The sequence below is a fragment of the Anguilla anguilla genome, chromosome 13 (assembly GCF_013347855.1).
Source record: "Anguilla anguilla isolate fAngAng1 chromosome 13, fAngAng1.pri, whole genome shotgun sequence".
In the NCBI taxonomy this organism is placed as follows: Eukaryota; Metazoa; Chordata; class Actinopteri; order Anguilliformes; family Anguillidae; genus Anguilla; species Anguilla anguilla.
The window spans coordinates 40100138-40124428 of NC_049213.1; the positions used below are offsets into that span (position 1 = coordinate 40100138).

The 24291-nt window shown below is 50.5% G+C and overlaps 1 protein-coding gene across 3 annotated transcripts in view; it reads left to right on the forward strand.

Moving 5' to 3' along the window:
• The window catches only part of LOC118211897 (copine-5-like), a 137665-nt gene that overhangs the window by 62583 nt on the left and 50791 nt on the right, over positions 1–24291 (forward strand). For all 3 annotated transcript variants that reach the window (XM_035389463.1, XM_035389465.1, XM_035389464.1), the window contains one exon: positions 18925–18988. In XM_035389463.1, coding sequence (XP_035245354.1) covers positions 18925–18988 — 64 coding nt within the window. The remainder of the gene's footprint in view (positions 1–18924; positions 18989–24291) is intronic.

The following is a 24291-nucleotide window of genomic DNA, read 5'->3' on the forward strand; positions in this document are numbered from 1 at the left end:
TGCTCCCCGCGTGATGTCATTGCCGCTCTGACCTGTTCTGCACGGCGGCCCATTCTCATTCTGTGATTGCCACCGCCCGGCGGAGCCAGACTGACACTCCCCACATCAGTGTGCGCATTATTCATTTATAATTAAGCTATTTTTTACGTGGGGTTTTATCGAGCTCTGTTTTTGCGGCAGTGGCCTTGGATGTCATTTTGGATGAAAGCACAAACTGTGAAAAAAAATAGAAATTAAAAAAATAATAATAAATCAAAATCTCATTCAGCAGCTGTGTCCAAATGGGTCTCTGAAATCATACTGTGTGTGTGAGGCCAGTTATCACCGCTGTCCATGGTGCTGAAGCATTGTTGCTGATGCTGTCCGTGGTGCTGAAGTCCTTTCACAGGCTTTGGGGAAGAACCATCTGAACACACTCTGTAGGTGTGTGTGTGTGTGTGTGTGTGGGGGGGGGGTTGTTTGGGGGTTGGAGTATTCCTCCCTGTTCCTGCACCACCTGGCATCACACTTCCGAATTGAACACCGTTATTAGGTTATCAATAAGCTGCACCTGCCATAAAGACTTTTCTTGGGCAGGGTGATGAGAATGTCAGTGTTATTCTCGGGAATACACAAAGTGCTGCATCACCGAGGAGGCGTGGAAGGTGTCATTTCACTGCATTAACACCACAATCTGCGACAAAGGAGCACCTGTAAGCAAGCAAGCAGCTATGAGTACCGAGAGCTACCTCTCTTTTATTAGGCCTTCTATCAACACCCGTCCCTGAGCTGGACTGCATCCAGCAGGTAAAGCCATCAGGCCATACCAGACAGGCCAGCTTCGGTCCACCGGAAAAGATTTAAATTCCGCTTTCCGCCTCTCCTTGCTCCAGTGAAGACGACGTCTCCCACTGCTCTCTGCTCCCAGCATGCCTCCCTCCGTCAGACAGACGCAGGTGTTGGTATGGCTACCAGCTATTTTTGAGCCTCAGTGTCTGCTGGTCCTCTGTGGAGAGCCATTACGCATGTATGATCTGCTGATGAACTTAGACCCAGTGCTGTAATGCGGTTCTGCAGCAGCAGGGCTGTAATGCGGTTCTGCAGACGCACTCAAATGCAGCGCTGTAATGCGGTTCTGCAGAAGCAGCGCTGTAATGCGGTTCTGCAGACAAACTTAGACCCAGTGCTGTAATGCGGTTCTGCAGCAGCAGTGCTGTAATGCGGTTCTGCAGACACACTCAAACGCAGCGCTGTAATGCGGTTCTGCAGCAGCAGTGCTGTAATGCGGTTCTGCAGACACACTCAAACGCAGCGCTGTAATGCGGTTCTGCAGCAGCAGTGCTGTAATGCGGTTCTGCAGACACACTCAAACGCAGCGCTGTAATGCGGTTCTGCAGCAGCAGGGCTGTAATGCGGTTCTGCAGACACACTCAAACGCAGCAGTGCTGAAATGCGGTTCTGCAGACGCACTCAAACGCAGCAGTGCTGAAATGCGGTTCTGCAGACGCACTCAAACGCAGCAGTGCTGAAATGCGGTTCTGCAGACGCACTCAAACGCAGCAGTGCTGTAATGCGGTTCTGCAGCAGCAGAGCTGTAATGCGGTTCTGCAGACACACTCAAACGTAGGGCTGTAATGCGATTCTGCAGCAGCAGTGCTGTAATGCGGTTCTGCAGACACACTCAAACGCAGGGCTGTAATGCGATTCTGCAGACACACTCAAACGCAGGGCTGTAATGCGGTTCTGCAGACACACTCAAACGCAGGGCTGTAATGCGGTTCTGCAGACACACTCAGACGCAGGGCTGTAATGCGGTTCTGCAGACACACTCAAACGCAGGGCTGTAATGCGATTCTGCAGACACACTCAAACACAGGGCTGTAATGCGGTTCTGCAGACACACTCAAACGCAGGGCTTTAATGCGATTCTGCAGACACACTCAGACGCAGGGCTGTAATGCGGTTCTGCAGACACACTCAAACGCAGGGCTGTAATGCGGTTCTGCAGACACACTCAAACGCAGGGCTGTAATGCGATTCTGCAGACACACTCAAACACAGGGCTGTAATGCGATTCTGCAGACACACTCAGACGCAGGGCTGTAATGCGGTTCTGCAGACACACTCAAACGCAGGGCTTTAATGCGATTCTGCAGACACACTCAAACGCAGGGCTGTAATGCGGTTCTGCAGACACACTCAAACGCAGGGCTGTAATGCGATTCTGCAGACACACTCAAACACAGGGCTGTAATGCGGTTCTGCAGACACACACAGACGCAGGGCTGTAATGCGGTTCTGCAGACACACTCAAACGCAGGGCTGTAATGCGATTCTGCAGACACACTCAAATGCAGCGCTCACATGTAGATAAGGGTCTTATTTTTAGACTTTAAATGGAAAAGATTTCTGCCTCACAACTAGGAAAGCTCAGGGCTGAGGTCTTTACTAACCTGCATTCTCCCCTGCGGGTGTTCTGTGAGTATGTCACAGGTTCCCTAGTTCTGCTAAAGGCCAACCACATTCTATTTCACCATAATATGTTTCTTTCTTAACATTGAGTCGCAATATCCAGTGTGACATTTTTGTTGCTGTACTAACATTTAGGTGTACTGCGATGAAAACGTCTGAATCATGTTTCTGTTGCGGGCTTTCTCAAAGGCCGTGATGCCGTTCTCCCAGTTCAGTGTCGTGTGGAAGACACTGGCAGTGACGGGGAAGTGTTGGTTTTGGGTGATTGTTTGGTGATTGTGAAGGGAAACTATGGCAACCGTTTTGAAAATGCACGCGCCATGTTTTGTGAGCGCCAGCCCACCAGCTCCATACAGCTGACCTCCACACAGCGCCAGCCCACCAGCTCCACACAGCTGACCTCCTCAGCTGACCTCAGTTCTCCAGAAACCTCATCGTGCCTCACCTGTGACAGGTGCGTGGGGGTACTAAGCTGCCCCCCCCGACCTCGTGTTTCCCCCCCCCCCGCCCACACCTCACAGGACGCCGCTGCAGAGCAAGATGGATTCCTTTCATGGGACTCGCCGATATGAAGGCCATCGCTCAGGCGACGCGCTGGAAAATGGGGGGGTGCTGTCGGGGTGGGGGGGGGGGGGGGGTCTCACACGCGGTTTCTGCTGAGAAGGTCCTGGTTACTGAGGGAAGAGTAATGACTGCACGCGTAATTATTACTGGAGGGAGCCCCCACCCACCCACCCCCCCCCCCCCCCCCCCCCCCCCCCCACGCTAAGTACTCTTGTGATAAATGACCGGCTCTTTTCCTCAGATTGTTTTCTCCTCCCTGGACAGGAGCAGAGGGAAAACTGCACCGTCGTTTGTCGCCATGGGAATTTTTTTGTGCGAAGAGGTTATCGCTCTCTCTTTCGCTTCCCGCCGTTTCCCCTGTCCGCATGTTCAGGGGGGTGTGTGTGGGGGGGGTGGGGGGGGGGCTGCGGGGGTACCGTCTGTATGGTACGGCCTCAGATGCTCCTGTCCTGCTCAGGAGATGTGAACGTGTGCAACTCCTGGTAATTTCTCCTTTTTATTTATTTATTTTTGTCTCTTCTTGAGGCAGATAATAACCGCGTGTTTACGAGGGACAGATGGGGGGATTCAGTCCCCCAGCTGCACAAATGAAACTGGCAGCCTGAGAGGGAAAACACAAAGACGAGCCAGTCAAAACAACAACTGCCAGATTCACATTCGATACAGTGGCTCAGCTTGCATGTCGGCGGAGAAACGGGTAAAAGAAAAAAAGAAGTTGGTGTAGAGACAGGTAAAAAAAAAAAAAAAGAAACCTTCCAAGAGCCTTCAGAGATGAATAAAACCCTTTGCTGGGGATTGCATGCTGTTGCGTTTGTGAACAGGGCTGCTGTGCTCTGTGGTGTGAGGGCGAGCCCCACGGTCTTGGATCAAATCCGGACTGTGCCGACTGTGGCTGGCAGCCTCAGAGGGCGACGCGCGGTTGGCGGTGGGAGTGAGAATGGGAAGGTTCAGTGGGCTAGTGGTTGGCGGCGGGAGTGAGAATGGGAAGGTTCAGTGGGCTAGCGGTTAGCGGTTGGCGGTTGGGGGTGAGAATGGGAAGGTTCAGTGGGCTAGCGGTTGGCGGCGGGAGTGAGAATGGGAAGGTTCAGTTGGCTAGCGGTTAGCGGTTGGCGGTTGGGGGTGAGAATGGGAAGGTTCAGTTGGCTAGGGGTTGGCGGTTGGGGGTGAGAATGGGAAGGTTCAGTTGGCTAGCGGTTGGCGGCGGGAGTGAGAATTGGAAGGTTCAGTTGGCTAGCGATTGGCGGTGGGATTGAGAATGGGAAGGTTCAGTTGGCTAGGGGTTGGCGGTTGGGGGTGAGAATGGGAAGGTTCAGTTGGCTAGCGGTTGGCGGTTGGTGGCGGGAGTGAGAATGGGAAGGTTCAGTGGGCTAGGGGTCTGTATTTCTTTGCTCTTTAGAGATCCCCGCTGTTCTGTGGGCCTCATGTCAGAGACAGGTATGAAAGGTCTTCCCCTGACTCCGCCCTGTGTGAGCTCAGCTGTGCTCTGAGGTGTGAAAAGAAGCATCTGGCCCCGCCACGCGTTTCAGAGCAGAACCTCAGATGTCCTTGCTCCCCTGAATCAACAGTGTGGGGTTCGCCCCTGAGCACGGCTGTGGCTGCAGGTAACACACCTGAGCACGGCTGTGGCTGCAGGTAACACACCTGAGCACGGCTGCAGTCACAGGTAACACACCTGAGCACGGCTGCAGTCACAGGTAACACACCTAAGCATGGTTGCAGTCACAGGTAACACACCTGAGCATGGCTGCAGTCACAGGTAACACACCTGAGCACGGCTGCGGCTGCAGATAACACACCTGAGCATGGCTGCAGTCGCAGGTAACACACCTGAGCACGGCTGCAGTCACAGGTAACACACCTGAGCACGGCTGCAGTCACAGGTAACACACCTGAGCATGGCTGCAGTCGCAGGTAACACACCTGAGCACGACTGCAGTCACAGGTAACACACCTGAGCACGGCTGCAGTCACAGGTAACACACCTGAGCATGGTTGCAGTCACAGGTAACACACCTGAGCATGGCTGCAGTCACAGGTAACACACCTGAGCACGGCTGCGGCTGCAGATAACACACCTGAGCACGGCTGCAGTCGCAGGTAACACACCTGAGCACGGCTGCAGTCACAGGTAACACACCTGAGCACGGCTGCAGTCACAGGTAACACACCTGAGCACGGCTGCAGTCGCAGGTAACTGGAAGGGTGAAGTGATGGCTAAAGGTGTGCACTTCTGGAAAAAACGACGTTGTCACTTTACTCTCTAGACACAGGCTGCTCCCTTCAGGGCAAACGCATAAATGCACATCCAGTGCATTTTCTGCCAAAGTAGAGAAAACTGCCACAAAGGGAAGAGAAAAGATGAAAGAGAAGTTTATGCCCCGCATTTCCAGACTGGAAAAATGCATTTGAATAATAAAGCGCCTTGCAAACAGAATATTGCAGCTGAATAAATGCTCTCTCATGGCCTTATTCATTTCACCCACCCTTCCCCCCCCCCCCCCATTCACAGCCTGATGGAGTAAAGTCTTGTGGAAAATATGCGGTGAATTTCAGGAGCAGGAAAGTGTAAATGCCTTCCTTGTGGGGCCGGATTTATTGCTTGTCACAGTGGGAAATGGGAAACATTTCTAACTCATTTTGTTCCAGTTGTACTTTCATTCTGCCAGTCTCTCCTCCGTCCTCCTGCAGAAATATCTGATGCTTTTCTGCGGGAGCGCGTTGAAGGAACGACGTTGTGACTCACACGGCATGTTCCTGCATCTTTACTCCTTCATTGTGCCTCATGCTGCTGTAATATGCAGTTTAGTGTGTAATGAGAGATTCCTTCCTTCATCACTTTGGAAACTGTGGCATTCCGAACGTGTCACGCATGTCGTGTGGCTCATATCGGCTGATTGATGTTTTGTTTATCAATATGAGCCACAAGACATGCGTCACACGTTCTGAGGCTTTTTTTTTTGGGGGGGGGGGGGGGTTGGGTGGGCATATGGAGCATCACTCTTGTTTGGACCAGGGGGGCAGCTCTCATCCATTTTATCATGGGAGGGAGAAGCGTGTCACTGTGCACAAGGGGTAGTTATTATGCACGACCTGTTCTTGTGCACAAGAGAGGGAAGTGTGCACCGTGGATGATTGGGGGAAGCGTGCACGTCTTTGAGTTGTGCACGGGAGGGGGGAGCGTGCACGGCTTTGAGCTGTGCACGGGAGGGGGGAGCGTGCACGGCATTGAGCTGTGCACGGGAGGGGGGAGCGTGCACGGCATTGAGCTGTGCACGGGAGGGGGAGTGTGCACGGCTTTGAGCTGTGCACGGGAGGGGGAGTGTGCACGGCTTTGAGTTGTGCACGGGAGGGGGAGTGTGCACGGCTTTGAGCTGTGCACGGGAGGGGGAGGCGTGCACGGCTTTGAGCTGTGCACGGGAGGGGGAGTGTGCACGGCTTTGAGTTGTGCACAGGAGCGGGGAGCGTGCACAGGAGGGGGTTGCATAACTGGAAGGGCATCTGCACCCTGCACAGGGTCTTTGACCACCAGCGTGTTAAAAAGGCAGTTACGTTTAAAGAAACTGGTCCTCGTTATTATAACCAGCAAGAGCCAGAGCCACCGATTGCAGGCTAAAGTTTGAGCCGCTGTTACGTCTGTGCCTGTTTTTAAAATACCTGTTAATTATTCATGAGCTGCGCAATTAAAACCGATCTCTCCTCTCCTCTTGCCTCGTGAGCAGCTTTTCCCCGCTTTCAGTGTTTTTCTGGTTTTTGCACCATGAAGGCTCACATTTTTAGCACTTTAGGGAGGAACAGATGCCAAACGTCAGTTATTCCCTGCGCGATACATAATTCAGGAGGGTAATAATACGAAGGTGTCAGTCATTTCCAGCAATTATTATCCAGTGTTTTTCTTTCCTCCCCATGAATAATCTTGCCCACAAAAGGGTCCCCCCCTCTTGAAGTGAATAGAATCACTTCTTTTCCAAATTGTTCCCCGGTATCCCCGCAGGGGCGCGTGGCGTCACCGTGCGGCCCGCCCGGGCCCCAGCCCGCTTCGCTCTGCAGAGGCTGTGAAGCTCCTCTCTCTCTCTCGCTCTGCAGAGGCTGTGAAGCTCCTCTCTCTCTCTCGCTCTGCAGCGGCTGTGAAGCTCCTCTCTCGCGCGCGTGTGATTTGTGCCGCTCTGTCGCGGCTGTGAAGCTCCTCTCTCGCGCGCGTGTGATTTGTGCCGCTCTGTCGCGGCTGTGAAGCTCCTCTCTCGCGCGCGTGTGATTTGTGCCGCTCTGTCGCGGCTGTGAAGCTCCTCTCTCGCGCGCGTGTGATTTGTGCCGCTCTGTCGCGGCTGTGAAGCTCCTCTCTCGCGCGCGTGTGATTTGTGCCGCTCTGTCGCGGCTGTGAAGCTCCTCTCTCGCGCGCGTGTGATTTGTGCCGCGCTGTCACGGCTGTGAAGCTCCTCTCTCTCGCGCGTTTGATTTGTGCCGCGCTGTCGCGCCTGTGAAGCTCCTCTCTCTCGCGCGTGTGATTCGTGACGCGCTGTCGCGGCTTCCGCGCGATAACATCAAACGATGCCTCGGCTCCGGTTTCCCGGCGGCAGGGGCGGCAGGCGGTCCTCTGCGCCGCTGTGACGTTCCCCTCCGTGTTCCGCAGCGTAAACGAGCGCCTCGCGCGGCTCCCGCTGATGTAGCTGCGCTGCCCGCCCCTGACTGCGCGTCTCTGACTGCGCGTCTCTGACTGCGCGGCTCTGACTGCGCGTCTCTGACTGCGCGTCTCTCGCCATCTTCCCCTTCCAGGCTCCTTTCAACCGCCGACAACCGGGATCCGGCTGCAGCCACGGAATCTGGGTTAAACTCTAAAGAGCTCCGCCGCTGTGTTTGGCTCCTGGCGCTGAAGTAGCGCTGAAGGATGTTACTCATTAAATCTGCAGGAGGCTTTATCTTACATCCTGCCCTGCCGTGACTGGAGAGAATCTGTCACAGACAAATAAAGATGTGCCCGACCATATTTAGAAATAACAATCAGCGTGTGCCTCAGAATGCGCTTCGTAATGTAAATCGGACTCGATTGACCAATCAGAGAATGTGTTGGTTAGATGGAAAGGTTTTGGATGCGAACACCCCTCTGATTGGTTCTTTCCACTCATTGATTGGATGTTCACGGTATAGATGCAGCACTCTGTGGTGGTCGTAAGCAGTGCTTAAATGGGAGTTAAATAATGGTCCAGGAAAGTTCCCCCATCAGCTTGTTAGCGTTTCCACTGCAGGAGGTCTACTGGGAGCCGCTGTCCTTTTTTAATAAATTATTTCATTATGCTTTGAGCTTCCATTCCCTACTAACTGGCCGCAGTAAATTAGTTCCTTCCCCGAGATGATTTGTTGCCTGAAGTGGTGCTTTTAAAAAAAAATTGTTTTGGGCACAAATGCACTCTGGGCATCACAGCCCCATGTTGGACGTGCGCAGCCCTGTCTTTGTGCGTGAGTGGTGCCGTCGGCGTTCGCCAAACTCCGCTGTGAAATACGCGCCGCGCACTTCTGCTGCAGGAAATGAGCGGATGTGAGTGTAAAAGAGAAGGCGTCCTGTAATTGCAATCTCCCTCTGAGGACCTGTCTTTGCATATCTTATTAAAGCGGGGGCTGCTGATGGGTGTTTGAATGTCATGTTGACCAGTAGCTCTGGGGGGTGATGAGCGCTCATTAAATGCCCTCCGTCAGCAGTTAGTGTGTTTATTTACTGGTACACGAGGCAGAAACCAAAGGTTGCACTCGGCAATTAGCTGTGAGTCGCTAGAGTGTCAGAGTGAGCGTCTGCGCGCCAGAGCGCTGCGTTGCGTCACATTACGGGCATTTAGCAGACACTCGTAACCACGGCAACGCACGCTTGTTGCGTTACATGCAGCTGCACACTTCCTGAAGCCGTTCAGGTAAAGTACCTTGCTCAGGTGCCCACCTGGGAACTGGAGTCCTCTTCCCTAACCACTGTGCTACACTGCTGCCTCAAGATGCTATTTATAAGCCTCTGGTATTTTTTATTTCTTTGGATTAGATATTAAATTGAGGTCCTGACTCACACTGGTCATTAAAGTTCCCGCTGCACTCATCGCAAATATTTGGTGGTTCCCCTGGCTCTTTAAATCTGCCACCAGATCTTCCCCCAGCTTAAGTGGCTAAAAATCTGTCCTCTCCCTCCCCACCACCTCAGCTAACGTGTGGGTGAGTGTTCTGGTGCAAAATGGCTGCCGTGTTTCACCCAGGTGGGTGCTACACATTGGTGGTGTTTGAGGAAACTTTTTCCATGGATTTCCACACTATTGGCTGTGAATGATTTTTAAAGTAAAAATTCCCTTTATAATGTAGTCATGACATGTCATACCATATCCACCCTGCACATTCCAGCTAGGAGACTTACTTCAGCCTGACCTGTCCCCATAACTGAGTCTGACCTGTCCCCATAACTGAGTCTGGCCTGTCCCCATAACTGAGCCTGACCTGTCCCCATAACTGAGTCTGACCTGTCCCCATAACTGAGCCTGACCTGTCCCCATAACTGAGTCTGACCTGTCCCCATAACTGAGTCTGACCTGTCCCCATAACTGAGCCTGACCTGTCCCCATAACTGAGCCTGACCTGTCCCCATAACTGAGTCTGACCTGTCCCCATAACTGAGCCTGACCTGTCCCCATAACTGAGTCTGTCCTGTCCCCATAACTGAGTCTGACCTGTCCCCATAACTGAGCCTGACCTGTCCCCATAACTGAGCCTGACCTGTCCCCATAACTGAGCCTGACCTGTCCCCATAACTGAGCCTGACCTGTCCCCATAACTGAGTCTGTCCTGTCTCCATAACTGAGCCCGACCTGTCCCCATAACTGAGCCCGACCTGTCCCCATAACTGAGCCTGACCTGTCCCCATAACTGAGTCTGACCTGTCCCCATAACTGAGTCTGACCTGTCCCCATAACTGAGCCTGACCTGTCCCCATAACTGAGTCTGACCTGTCCCCATAACTGAGTCTGACCTGTCCCCATAACTGAGCCTGACCTGTCCCCATAACTGAGTCTGACCTGTCCCCATAACTGAGTCTGACCTGTCCCCATAACTGAGCCTGACCTGTCCCCATAACTGAGCCTGACCTGTCCCCATAACTGAGCCTGACCTGTCCCCATAACTGAGTCTGTCCTGTCCCCATAACTGAGTCTGACCTGTCCCCATAACTGAGCCTGACCTGTCCCCATAACTGAGCCTGACCTGTCCCCATAACTGAGTCTGTCCTGTCCCCATAACTGAGTCTGACCTGTCTCCATAACTGAGTCTGACCTGTCCCCATAACTGAGCCTGACCTGTCCCCATAACTGAGCCTGACCTGTCTCCATAACTGAGTCTGACCTGTCCCCATAACTGAGCCTGACCTGTCCCCATAACTGAGCCTGACCTGTCCCCATAACTGAGTCTGACCTGTCTCCATAACTGAGCACACACACTGTAGAATGTTCTCTGTTAAATCAGCTCTTACAAGAGTACACATCGTCCCAATTAAACTCATATGCACTCTGTTAGAGTTTAAGTGACTCTGGAGACTTTACTGTGGAGGGAAATTACAATTCCAGAAGTGTAAATTGCTATGATTGAGCACTTCGTCCCAATAAAACACAATGTAATGTGAATCTGTAAAAGGCCATCTGTGTTTCAGCACTGGTACCACGGTCTCCAGCATCGCGCTGCAATGCTGTTTGCTACGATTCGGATCACGCTGTGTGTACTAGGCGCAAAGGGTTAAAGTGAAATGAACTCCTGCCGGTGTCCCCGCCCCCCGTGAGCGGAATGGTGTGGGGGAGGGCCACTGCGGCGCACAGGGGGACGTTTAACCTCCTGATCCGGGGGAGTAACGGCCAGAGGCACAAACGGGGGAGTTTGGGAGGGAATAATGATAATAATAATAATAATAATAATAATAGACACCGCAGGCCGAGTTATTAGATGTGCTGTCTAATCCAATCATCGGCGCTTCGGAGCAAATCGTGGCGCTGTCTCGCTGGTATGAAATTACGCTCGTGCAAAAGGGTTCACACACGAGCGCCGTTAACATGGCGGGGGGGTTGGGGGCAATTCCCCCCCCCCGCCCCTCCCCATCACTGTCTGTAAAGGCACAGGGAGTATGTGTACATCGGTGTGTCCCCTTGAACGAGAGGTCTGGGTTAATGTGGCCCGTTTCTGTCCCCAGCTGAGCGAGGTCTGAGTGCTCGCGGGGTCATGGGGGGCCGCTGGGGTGCGGAAGGCCGTAGGGTTTGGAAGGCCGCAGGGGGGGGGAAGGCCATAGGGTTTGGAAGGCCGCTGGGGTGCGGAAGGCTGTAGGGTTTGGAAGGCCGTGGGGTGCGGAAGGCCGTGGGGTTTGGAAGGCCGTAGGGTTTGGAAGTCCGCTGGGGTGCGGAAGGCTGTGGGGTTTGGAAGGCCGTAGGGTTTGGAAGGCCGCTGGGGTGCGGAAGGCTGTGGGGTTTGACTGAGCGGTCTGTTTTCACCTTGGTGGTGTTTTCATGTGCGATATCTGCTGTGATTTGCTTTCAACCTCATTTTCTGCTTTTGACTCTGAAGGCTGATGTCTGCTTTAGAATTTGAATCCTTTCACACACAACACACCCCCTGAAAACTATATGAGCGGAGCTCTTTCTTATTTCTGTCCTTTCCAGGCAGACGGCAGGCCGGTCTGAAAGAGCCTTACTTCGCCCGTTTTTCCTAATCTGGGCACAGATCCTCTGTTCGCTGGTGCAATTTGAGGATGGGTTTTTGTTCTGGTGATTCGCATGATGTTCCTGGGTAATCAATACAGCCAATTTCAGCCCTCTTGTGAGTCTGCTTCTTGATCGATTTTGGCCTCTTGGGTGGTCTTGAAAGGACCCTCCCCTCCACCCAAGGATGGGGTCTACTCTTTGTCTCACCCCAATTGATGCACCCCCCGGCTCCCCGATCAGGACCTTGTCTTGGCCGATTCTCACCGTTTTCATCTCTTGCACAGAACCCCAGGCACCTGGCTCAAAGTGGAGTGTGCGGTTGGCGTTTCCGCGTCCGTGTTTAAAATGGCGGCTGGCGTTACGCTTGGCGGTGTGTGCGCCACACTGTGCAGGAGTCAGAGGAGGCAAAGCGGAGCGTGAAAAATGTGTCAGTGTGAGGACTCGCGTGTACATTGTGCTTTTGTGTGAAGTGGTTCAAAAGTCTATCTACAGAAAACAAGTTTCCAAAAGAGCCCTACTTTTTTGGTTTTGTTTTGTTTTGGTCACACATCGCAACACACCCCTTTTGTTGACAGAAGAGTTGGACACAGGGAGATACGGAAATTCCGGAACTTTATTTAAATTCTTAGAAGAGAAAGAGAGATTCTTTAGAACGGAGACAAAACAAAACGTCTTCGCGCTTCACCCTCACGGGATTCAGGTAAAAACAAAACAACTGGCCTACAGAAGCTTTCCAGCACCTCCTTGGTGCTTCTCTCTCGCTTTCTCTCTCTCTCTCTCTCTCTCTCTCTCTCTCTCTCACGTTTTCTCTCTTGGCATATGATTCCCCCGGTCACGGCCACCTACTGGGAAAAGAGCGCACTTTAAGTACCCGGACTAATTGGCAATGCACTTCAGGTGTGTGTAGCCACTTAACCAGTGGGCGTGGTCCTTCGATTGCCCTGAACCTGTCCCGAAAACCGAGCCATGCCAGTTTTTTTTAAAACAATGATAGTGTTGTCCACCATCCCCTCTCCGGCGATTGCATTTTCCTAGTTTTGGTCACCTACGATTTTGGGAGGTTTCCCTCTGAATGAGAACAGATCGTCATGGTGGGCAGAGACAGATGTCCTGTGATACAGCAGCTCTCCTCTGGCAGGAGGAAGCTCCAAAAAGGCCGTTTGAACAGAGTTCAGCTGTTGGCTCAGCGTTTCTGTCCGCTGGGCATGCAATTATTTCTCCATCCAGGGCTCTATGGGTGGAAAAAAACCTGCTGTTGCCATGATCAAAAGCCTGTGAATGTGGAAGTGCTTCAAGTGCTCATAACCTATTTCATAGCTCGCCATATCACCGCTCATATTCATATTAATGTGATGCTAGTGAACTGAATAGTGTCAGGTTATGGGCATGTTTGTGCATTGGGGAAGTCATCAGCCTTTTTTTACTGACAATATTACAGCACCACCGTGCTGTCGAAGTGCCGCTGATTTCAGGACGGCGGTAGAACAGGACGAGGGACGCGATGCGGGGTCTGTTTGATGTGTAGCTCCCTCTGTGCGACTGATGAATATGTAAAAATATTCCCCGTTCCTCTCGGTCTCTTTGTGTTTGTGTTGTCTCTGTTCCCCTCTGAGGAGCGCGCTAATTGCACCGGGCCCCGTAGCCGGGAGCGGTGGAGGCGCTGCCGCGTGCGCTCTGCCTCGGGAAGGCGACGCACTGCCAGGACTGGAGGGAAACTCGCAGCCCGAGTCGGTCTGATTAGGGAGCGCATGGCCTGCGTCGGATCGCTGAGGAGATCCGCGCCGCGAATCGGAATTATGCCGGAAAACCTAACGACGGGGAAAAAGGCGGAAACGATCTCTCAGCGTCTCCTTGCCTTTAAGCAGCTGTTTACTCTTTCCTCCCGCACCCCGCACCCGCCCTCTTGTTCCTATAATTCTTGTTTAATTTGTGCATTGCTATTACATGGTCCGCTGCAAATACTCTCTCCATTATTAGTTCAGAACACCGCCTAATGGTTTCCGGCACTTTGAAGCTTTGTGTAAATACAGCAAACGAGCGTCACGCAGTAATGGAGAAAATGGATGTTAAGCGCTAATGGAAGGGCTGTGCTTCTTCAAATGCGACAGAACCCCCCCTCTTTCCCCCACCACACCCCCCCCCTTCCCCCATCACATCCCCCCCTTCCCCGGCTGCAGTTGGGGAGCTTTCCCCGTGCTCTGGCACCTGGCTCTCCTTCCACAGCGTAGTACAGGTGTGACTCACACCCGCCGCTCACCTTCCAGCAAACTCTATCTCCCAGAATGCTCTGCCCCCTCCCTTCTCTGCCTAACTGAAACAGGACAGGGGAGGGTGGGAGATTGTGTGTCGTGCATGCTGTCTCCTGGCAGCCGCCCGTGAGTGAATCAAAGGAGAGGCCGCAGGTTGGCCGGAAATTGAAAAGTAATGGAGTTCAAATAACACTCGAATTTTGAAAACAAAAACATAAGAAAAAAACAAAAACAACCCAACTCTTTTAAGCTTGAAAATGGCAAAATGGCAAAGTGTGTTAAAATGAATCCCATTGTTGGATTGGACATGCCCAGCACGAAGTAGCCTACTGCTGGTGGCCCTCGGCCTGGGAGTTTGATAAATCCTGGCTAAATCCAGTCATGCCCCTGTATTGTATTTGTGTATTTCACAGAACCATTCTGTGTGGATTTTGGAAAATGGAAAAATGCGCCGGCCAGGCTACGCGCCGATGCTTTTAGCGCTGCTGTACGGGCCTCCACCGTGCACCCAGGCGGGTGCTGGAAATGCAGAATTCCAGGCTTTTAATGGCCTTCTGCCCGGGAGCCACGAGGGGCCAGGCGGCAGCTCGCTGTCAGAATTCCGAGCATGTGCCACGCCTGAGCCTTTTCATCCCGTGGATAATGACACGCTGGGGCCGATGTCCACGAATAGCACCGACGCCGGCTAATGAAACGGCCCTGCAGTCAGGCAGCTTCGGGGCCTTGTTGGATTCCCCAGGTCTCTTTGTCTGAGCTGTGTGCGAAGGGAGAGTTGACAAAGGTGTCTTTAAAGCAGGGTGGTGATTGGTCAGCTGCCAGGGCAAACAGGTCGGGTTAGTAAGGGACACATCGTACAGGGACACTGTCAGCCCCACTCACAGGAGAGCTGCAGGACCATGGACACATAGCAGCTGTGGCTCTCTGCCAATCAAAGCAGTTGATACTGGTGGTCTCATTATTTGGCTCTGTAAAAGGCCTGGACACAGGTCTACAACGAGGACCTTTTTTTCCTAATGTAGCTGTGGGAGCAGTCTTTATAAATTCCATTTTCCATATTCTTCCCTTATAAAAAAAATCTTTCGTGAAATCTTATCACATGTGAATTTAACATTTTCACATGTGAATTAAAATGAACTGGACATTTTTACACGTGATTGGCTTTTTTCACATTTGAATGTGAAATATCCACATGCAAAAACTTGAAATAACAGGAAATTCCACATTTTCTGATGCGACTGATTTATTCAAACGTGAACTACAATTTTCCCATGTGAAAACACAACATGGCTTGAAGTTTTCTTTTCTCATATGGTTCACGTGTGTACTCTTCACTTTTTTTGAACATGCAATTGTTTTTGTAAGGGTTGTTTGGTCATTTGTTTTGTAGTTTAAGTTCAAGGAACTTTTCTCATGTTTCTCATCTTTATCTCATTAAAAAAAATGATAGTTTTCATGATTTCATCCAGTAGGTCAAGTATTGTATTTTCATTTTTTAAAACATTCATATTCTTGTTTGGTAATGCGTTTTGTAGTTTACCCTCCATGAACCTAGGTTTTGTCATGTCTATCTTCTGACAATATAAAAAAAATACTTAATGTCATCCAGTAGGTTCAAGTATTGCATTTCTTTATTTTGAAAAACAACCCTTGAAAATGGACTTTGAGTGGCCTGAGGTTGGGGGCCTGAGGCTGGGGGTAAGGATGGAGTACAGTGCCATGTGGAGGCTGCAACTCATAAAAATATCAATAATTTGCCTCTCAAAATAAAGTAGTTCTGTCTCCATGGAAACCTCTTTTGTGGCGTGGACCGCGTGGTGCTGCTACAGTAAGGTATAGACCTTGACATTGAGCGCAGAGTATTGGCACCGTGCTGAAGAGGGAAGCTGTCTTTCATTAATCAGCCAATTAGCAAGTATCCTTGACGGGCGAACGTCCCCAGGGACCGAACGGCGAATAAAAACAGGGCGTGTGGTAATTTGTCATGAATTAAAAAAAAATAATAATAATAATTGTGAAGACAAAAAATAAGAAGAGAGAAAATGGCCGGGCTAAGTCTTGAGACAGAGCTGTTGAAAGGGAGCTGGGTTTGTGATCGACGCCCAGCTTGTGGCATGAAGGCTGTGGAGAGTCTATTATGCCCGGCTGTCCTTATCCTGACAAAGGCTTGGAAGGGCCTCATTGTGCCGAGGCTGAATTGCTGTAGATTGTGCACCTCGGCTGGAGAGACTCGCTGGGCTTGACCTTCTCACAGCGCGGCTCCACTGATCTGTCCTGTAGAGAGCAGGCGCACTTCTCTCTCTTTCTCTCTTTCTTTCTTTCATTCTTTCTTTCTTTCTTTCTTTCTTTCTCTCTTTCTTTATTTCTTCAACGATCATTTGTTCTTCAGATTTAGGATGGCCTAGAGTATTTGTGGGATTGTTGCATGACTGTTATGTCCTGAGAGCATACACTCTTCCTCAGAGAAAATACTCTTCCTCAAAGTATACATTCTTCCTCAGAGTAGATACTCTTCCTCACTGTTTACACTCATCCTCAGAATACACTCTTCCTCAGAGCATACACTCTTCCTCAGAGAAAATATTCTTCCTCGCAATATATATTCTTCCTCAGAGTAGATACTCTTCCTCACTGTATACACTCTTCCTCAAAGTAGATACTCTTCCTCAGTGTATACACTCTTCCTCAGAGTAGATACTCTTCTTCACTGTATACACTGTTCCTCAGAGTAGATACTCTTCCTCACTGTATACACTCTTCCTCAGAGTAGATACTCTTCCTCACTGTATACACTCTTCCTCAGAGCAAACAGTCTTCCTCGGAGCACATGCTGGCTAGCCGCCACTTGTTTTTACTCCACAGTCACCTGGCTGTTCCGTTCTCTTGTACTGGTGCTGCCAGGAGATGTTGCCTGTTCTTTTGGCCACAGGATTCAATTAAAAACGTTTAAAATGAGAACACCATAAATATTAATTGGAGAAGAGCCCACAAGCTGTGTAAAATAACTTGAAATAAAACTTATTTTATGAACTTTTCATGACTGGTAAGGAAAGTAGCTCCTGTAAGAAATGGAGGGGAAATAAAATTCTTTCAGTTTTCATCTTCCATCATCCATTTGATTTTTGGAACCAAATGATTTTTTCTGTCAAATTAACCTGGATGCTGTATAACTGCTTTGGGTCAGAATCAAAGCTGTGGAATGGGGGGATACGGGACTGTCCGTCACTGCACCAAAAACAGAGTTCTGTGAGATGATGTCTCTGTAGATCATTAACCCTTTGGAGTCTTGTTATTTCTTTTTTTTTTTGGAATGTTTAATTTTCTAAATTCCAAGTCGGTGTTCTAGAACTCCATTGCTTTCAATGGGCAGCACCGATCGTTGCATCAGCATTAGAACGTTTGCTTCTGAACATTCCATTAATACATTTGTGATCTTGCGCCCTTGAAGGGTTAAATGCAGCAGGGGGTTAAGGGGAGGTCTATTCCCTTCCGAAGCCTGAATTCAATGGAGGTGTCGCTCTGTGAATAGCACACATGGGCTCTGTCCGTGAATAGCGCACATCTTGGACTCCAGGCTGTTAATTAGAGGTGGTGGCCTGTGGAGTGATTCATCAGAAACAAGCACAAAGTGCAGGAAGTGGGAAAAGGAGAAGGATGGAGAGAGAGAGCGAGAGGGATGCACAAAGAGATGGAGAGTGAGAGGGATACACAAAGAGATGGAGAGGGTGTGAATGATAGGAGAGATTTCCGTGACCCCTGACCTTTACAGAGCATGAGCTCCTTTGAGAGGGTAAATGAGCAGTTGAACGATTTGGGCTTCGTGGCCAGGGGATATCTGGGTCTCTGTGTGACGCTGGATGGTAGCTCAACAGAGACGAAAGAACGATGCCACAGAAAGAATACCCAGTCGATTCTGAGCATTCAACAACATGCTTGCTCCTAAAATCCCTCATGCTCAAATATTTTTTTGGCAAACCAGCTTGAGATTGCTCGCCACTTTTATATTTCGGCTGTCAGAGCTCGATGGGTTTTCCTCACGCTTGGGATCGCAGATGCTCTCTGTTCACCAGCGCGCCATCGACACTTCTGAGCACTGCAGCTAATGCATGTGTACTGCAGCTAATGCATGTGCACTGCAGCTAATGCATGTGTACTGCAGCTAACGCATGTGTACTGCAGCTAATGCATGTGTACTGCAGCTAATGCATGTGCACTGCAGCTAATGCATGTGTACTGCAGCTAACGCATGTGTACTGCAGCCAGTGCATACGTGACACGCTACGTGTTGCAGAGTGTGCTTACGGTAGCTTCTGGGACCGCAATAAACAATTGATGCGATTAGCAGACTCTGTTCGCCAAAGCAGCTTACAAAGGAGCAATGCTTCATCTGAGGATGGTGCCCCTGCGCCCCCTGTGTCTGTAGCTATATAACCGAGGTGTGTAGTTTTAAGGATTAGCGTCCCATCCCTGATCAGTTGGACAGGACGTTTGAGCTTTTCACCACGGTTAACCCTTTGTCTCCCAGGTTCCCATAGCTGTAGGTGTGGGTGATGGGGCATATTTCAGCGTGAGAGTCACTGTGTAGGCGCTTTCTGCAGGTTACCCCGTCCCTCAGCGCCATTTGCAATGAAAAGGGGGTGGAGTCTGTGTCATGCGATCATTTTAGTGACTGCCTAACAGGAGAGGCCCCAACTGATGTAAAAAGGTCATGTGACCATTAAAGGAACCACAGGGGGCACCAGAGAGCAGATTTAATCATGAATCGAAACTGTTGTGTGCAAACCTGCAATTAAAGCTGTTGAGGTGTTCAGTTTTATCATTATTGTTATTATTATTATTATTATTATTATTATTGTCATGATTATTCCAGTTGTTGTTTTTCTTTGGTACAGAGGCAGTGGTCATGCATCTCACAGGATTAAATCTATTGAAGATGCTTAGCTGATGTTGTGTTTTATTTTCAGGGGGATCGCAGGGAGGAAATGTGGAACCATCATCCTCTCTGCTGAAGAGCTGAGCAACTGCAGAGTGAGTACAGCACCTTACCTGTGTGTGTGTGTGTGTGTGTGTCTGTGTGTGTGTGTGTGTGTGTGTGTGTGTGTCTGTGTATGTGTGTGTGTATGTGTGTGTATGTGTGTGTGTGTGTGTGTGTGTGTGTGTCTGTGTGTGTGTGTGTGTGTGTGTGTGTGTGTGTGTGTGTGTGTGTGTGTGTGTGTGTGTGTGCGTCCGTGTGTCTGTGCGTGTGCATGTGTGTGTGTGTGAGAGAGAGAGAAAGAGTATGTACATGTGTGAATATGCATGAAAATGTTTATGTTATTATGTCAGTGTTTGTGCCTGTGTGTGCTGGTCAACATGACAATATTTGTGTCTGTCAATATTTTTATGTGCGTGTTTGAGCAAACAGTGCGTGGGCATGTTTGTGTCTGTGTGTCAATCTGTCGGTCCGTCTGTTTACATGTGTGTTTAGGCTGCGTGACTCTATCTGTTTATGCATTTGATTGTGGACCTGTGAATTGGCAGAGAGTAAATCATCTGTCTGTCCCTGTAATTATTCTTAAAGGCGTTTTCCCCAGATGGCGGTATTACCCGCTCGGCCTCGTGATGTATTAATTATGTACCTGAAGCTCGCTGCTCTTCAGTACGGGAGGAGACAGAAACAGGAGAGAATCCAGTGGGAGCAGGGGGCTGGGGGCGGGGCCAGGTGGCGGGGTGGGGCTGGGGGCTGGGTCAGGTAGTGGGGGCGGGGCTGGGTGGGTGGGGCCAGGTTGGGGGGGGGCAGGGACCGGGGGGGCTGGAGCGGGAGAAGCATGCCCAACAGAACTGCATTTTCCTAAAATCCTCTTCATTGCGCTCCTGGGGAAGCAGCGCTCGGTGAGCGGCGTGATAAACGACGGCTCTCTCTCGAATCCGCGTTTAACGAAACGGAAAAGGAGCAGGACGGGGGCGAGTCGCGTCGCCGCGCTTCTGGGTCCACCCACCGCTCGCCCCCCCTCCCCTCCCCGGGCCGTTCCGGGTGCTCGAGAGGCTGATTTACGGGAGCTGGGGTCACCGAAACGCCCGGCAGGCCTCCACAGCCCTCGCACGTTTGTCCTGTCGGGGGGTTCTCCCGCACACACCCTATATTATTCCTTTAGAGGCTCCGGTTCGGGGAAAAAAGACGGCTGAACAAATGGAGAGTGACAGGATTTTCTCTTTGGTTAGCGGAGCGATTCCCCTCAGACCCCGATGCGTGCGTTAGCCTGCTCTCTGCAGACCCCGATGCATGCATTAGCCTGCTCTCTGCAGACCCCGATGCATGCATTAGCCTGCGCTCTGCAGACCCCGATGCATGCATTAGCCTGCGCTCTGCAGACCCCGATGCGTGCGTTAGCCTGCTCTCTGCAGACCCCGATGCGTGCGTTAGCCTGCGCTCTGCAGACCCCGATGCGTGCGTTAGCCTGCTCTCTGCAGACCCCGATGCGTGCGTTAGCCTGCGCTCTGCAGACCCCGATGCGTGCGTTAGCCTGCGCTCTGCAGACCCCGATGCGTGCGTTAGCCTGCTCTCTGCGCGGCGGCGTGGCGCTGGTGACGGGCGTCCCCAGGCTCGTTTGGCGGGGGTATGATACTCAGACACGAACACCGTTCCCACATATGAGCCCTTAATTCGGCGGCGTGCCCGTTAGTGCCACGCTGAGTTAATTTAAGCGCCGCTCGACGTCCGAGGCGAACTCAGGGCGAACTGTCGGCCTGCGCCTGGGGCTTCCGTGGCTTAGCCCAAGGGCACCTGTCAATCAATCAGCCAAACTGCTGAAGGCTCTGCAGCGGTCCGCAATGAAGCGGCTCCGGGTGCTTTTCAGGGGCCGATCCGCTCCAGGATTTTGTGCCAACTTCTGCTCTTAATTATTTCATTAGCGCAAGCGTATCTCAGTCTGACATTTGTGTGAGCACCAGCTACAGCTGCAGACTGCAAAGTGCATGCTGAAGATGTTACTGTGCTCAGGTACAGGAGTGAACCAGCGTGGTTTATAGGTCTGTCAGATAACTGGAACTGAGGCTGCTGGTTGGAACAAAAACCAGAATGCAGATGCACCATGCTCACAAGAGTCACATCCTCACCAGGCAGCCATTTTGGCTCCTTCTGGTTGCGGTCGCATAAAATGGGCACCTTCTGAAGGAATATTGGACCACTATATGCATTACATTGATAAAATGAGAAAGCCAGTGGGATGCATGAAGGCTTTCTTCCAATCTTAAATAAAATAATGTGAAATAATTAACATTAATAATGTATAATACTTCAGGCAAAAGGTACCAATGTCTTTTATTTGAGTTTATTTTAATAAGTATCGCTTGAAGAAAAAAATGTCTATAAAAATGAATATGCTTATTATTCTCAAACACAGCAGCTGTCTTATGCCAGTGGGTCCCAATCTTGTTCCTGGAGATTTACCATCCTGCAGCTTTTCAATTCAACCCTAATTTGCACACCTGACTCTACTAATCAGCAGCTCAGTGGGATCTCTCGCTGCTGAATGAGGTGCGCTTCGTTAGGGCTGGAATGAAAACCTACAGGACGGTAGATCTCTAGCTGTTGAATGAGCTGTGATTTGTTAGGGTTGGAGTGAAAACCTACAGGACAATAGATCTCTAGCTGTTTAATGAGGTGGGCTTTGTTAGGGTTGGAGTGAAAACCTACAGGGCAATAGATCTCTAGCTGTTTAATGAGGTGGGCTTTGTTAGGGTTGGAGTGAAAACCTACAGCACGGTAGATCTCCAGGAACAGGATTGGAAACTATTGTTTTACGCTGGGAAGATATTTATTCATGGATGGTCATGAGAGTAAATGGCAATGAGAGTGAACGATCATGAGCATAAACCGTAGAAAAACATGGACAGTGTCACTGTGACATCACCCTTTGACTCTCCATGGGCTTGGTGAAAAGCATTTTGAAAGCCCGGGATCTTCGCAGCCCAGGTATGTCCAGGACCTACTGTCGGAATCTTTATTGTTATTTTTTATTTATTTAGCCAGGTAGGTCAACTATAGGAACTCCGTTATCTTTCGCAGTGACAAACTGGGGAATGAAAGTGGGTCGGGAAGGCGCAAATCCCTGTGTTTAAAATGCCCTGACACAACGCAGAGATACGCACTGCTGCATAAATCAATACCCTCCAGGAATTCAATCTCGCTCCTTCTCAATATCATTCACGATCTCTCATAAATCCCCACGGCATCAGCTTCTATTGGTGCTCAGGCTTATACAAGCTAAGTAACTAGACAAACGGAACAAGTGGACAACAGTTTAATGCATCCCTCCCTGCAGATGGTCTGTTCACAGTTTTACAGAGCTGTTGTTGAAGCTTTGGGTCAATGACAGGCGTGTTTGGGACTTTGGTTTCTGCATTTTGGACTGAAAGCTGTCCACAGCCTCCTGTCTGTGTGCGGGGTGGGGGGGTGGGGGGGCGGTACGGCCAAATACGTTGACCAAACACTGATGGAGTGCTGTTTCTCTCAGGTGTGCTCCACTGTTCCAGCTCACCTGTGGCTCTATTTCTCTCAGGTGTGCTTCTCTATCCCAGCACACCTGTGGCTCTGATTCTCTCAGGTGTGCTTCTCTATCCCAGCTCACCTGTGGCTCTGATTCTCTCAGGTGTGCTCCACTATCCCAGCTCACCTGTGGCTCTGTTTCTCTCAGGTGTGCTCCACTGTTCCAGCTCACCTGTGGCTCTATTTCTCTCAGGTGTGCTTCTCTATCCCAGCACACCTGTGGCTCTGATTCTCTCAGGTGTGCTCCACTATCCCAGCTCACCTGTGGCTCTGATTCTCTGAGGTGTGTTCCTCTATCCCAGCTCACCTGTGGCTCTGATTCTCTCAGGTGTGTTCCTCTATCCCAGCTCACCTGTGGCTCTGATTCTCTCAGGTGTGTTCCTCTATCCCAGCTCACCTGTGGCTCTGATTCTCTCAGGTGTGTTCCTCTATCCCAGCTCACCTGTGGCTCTGATTCTCTCAGGTGTGTTCCTCTATCCCAGCTCACCTGTGGCTCTGATTCTCTCAGGTGTGTTCCTCTATCCCAGGTCACCTGTGGCTCTATTTCTCTCAGGTGTGCTTCTCTATCCCAGCACACCTGTGGCTCTGATTCTCTCAGGTGTGTTCCTCTATCCCAGCTCACCTGTGGCTCTGATTCTCTCAGGTGTGTTCCTCTATCCCAGCTCACCTGTGGCTCTGATTCTCTCAGGTGTGCTCCTCTATCCCAGTTCACCTGTGGCTCTGATTCTCTCAGGTGTGCTCCTCTATCCCAGCTCACCTGTGGCTCTGATTCTCTCAGGTGTGTTCCTCTATCCCAGTTCACCTGTGGCTCTGATTCTCTCAGGTGTGCTCCTCTATCCCAGCTCACCTGTGGCTCTGATTCTCTCAGGTGTGCTCCTCTATCCCAGCTCACCTGTGGCTCTGATTCTCTCAGGTGTGTTCCTCTATCCCAGCTCACCTGTGGCTCTAACCTCTGCACCACTGTGGCTTCAGCACCTCCTGCTGTTAAAGTACCTGAGCCGGGTCGCTGTGCTGGGACAGACCTGTCACCTAACTCCATTTTCAGCTACCGCACCCCCCTTGGCTGTGTAGCCCAGCCAAGTTACTGCTGTCTCATTTGAAGTCCATATGCCAAAGGTCAAAGTGCAAAGGTCACCAACATTGCGTTTTATCTTATGTAAAAATACATCTCATTCTCAGTAGTGCTGAACTAGCTGTGCGATTTTGAAGGGAATTGGCTCTGCAGGGGAAACCTTTTCTTTTTTTTTTTTTAATGAAACTTGATTTCAAGCTTTAATTTCATATATTAGAAAATTATGACTGTGATGTAAATTCCTTATACATTTTCCAGAAAACAGCCCTGGGTACAATTTGAGTAATGAAATGAGAGTCTCGCTGTCTCATAAATGTTTCATAAATGTTTAAACACCAACTAATTAAGCTTTGTGATTACATTATAGAGGGCTCTCTATACGGAAACTATCTCACTGTACTAATAAAATGAAATAAATCATTTATTGATGTACATTTATATGAGACATTAAGGCTTTTTTGCTCTAAGAAATAAGCAGATTTAACTGGCAGTTTTGTAGAAATTGGAGATGAGGCAAAAAAATTTTTTTTTTGAAGTTGCCACCACAACCTTTGAACCTTAGAATCTTTGAACCTGGGGTTTTGGCGTCGCTGACAAGAGGGAGGGGCCATCTTGCCTCGAACCCCCGCTTGCTAAACAAGATTTAAATCTCTGTTGACAAATGGCCTGCTGCTCACTGCAATGGCTGTCGTAGGAAACGTGGGGGCGGGGCTAAAGCATTAAGACGCCGTG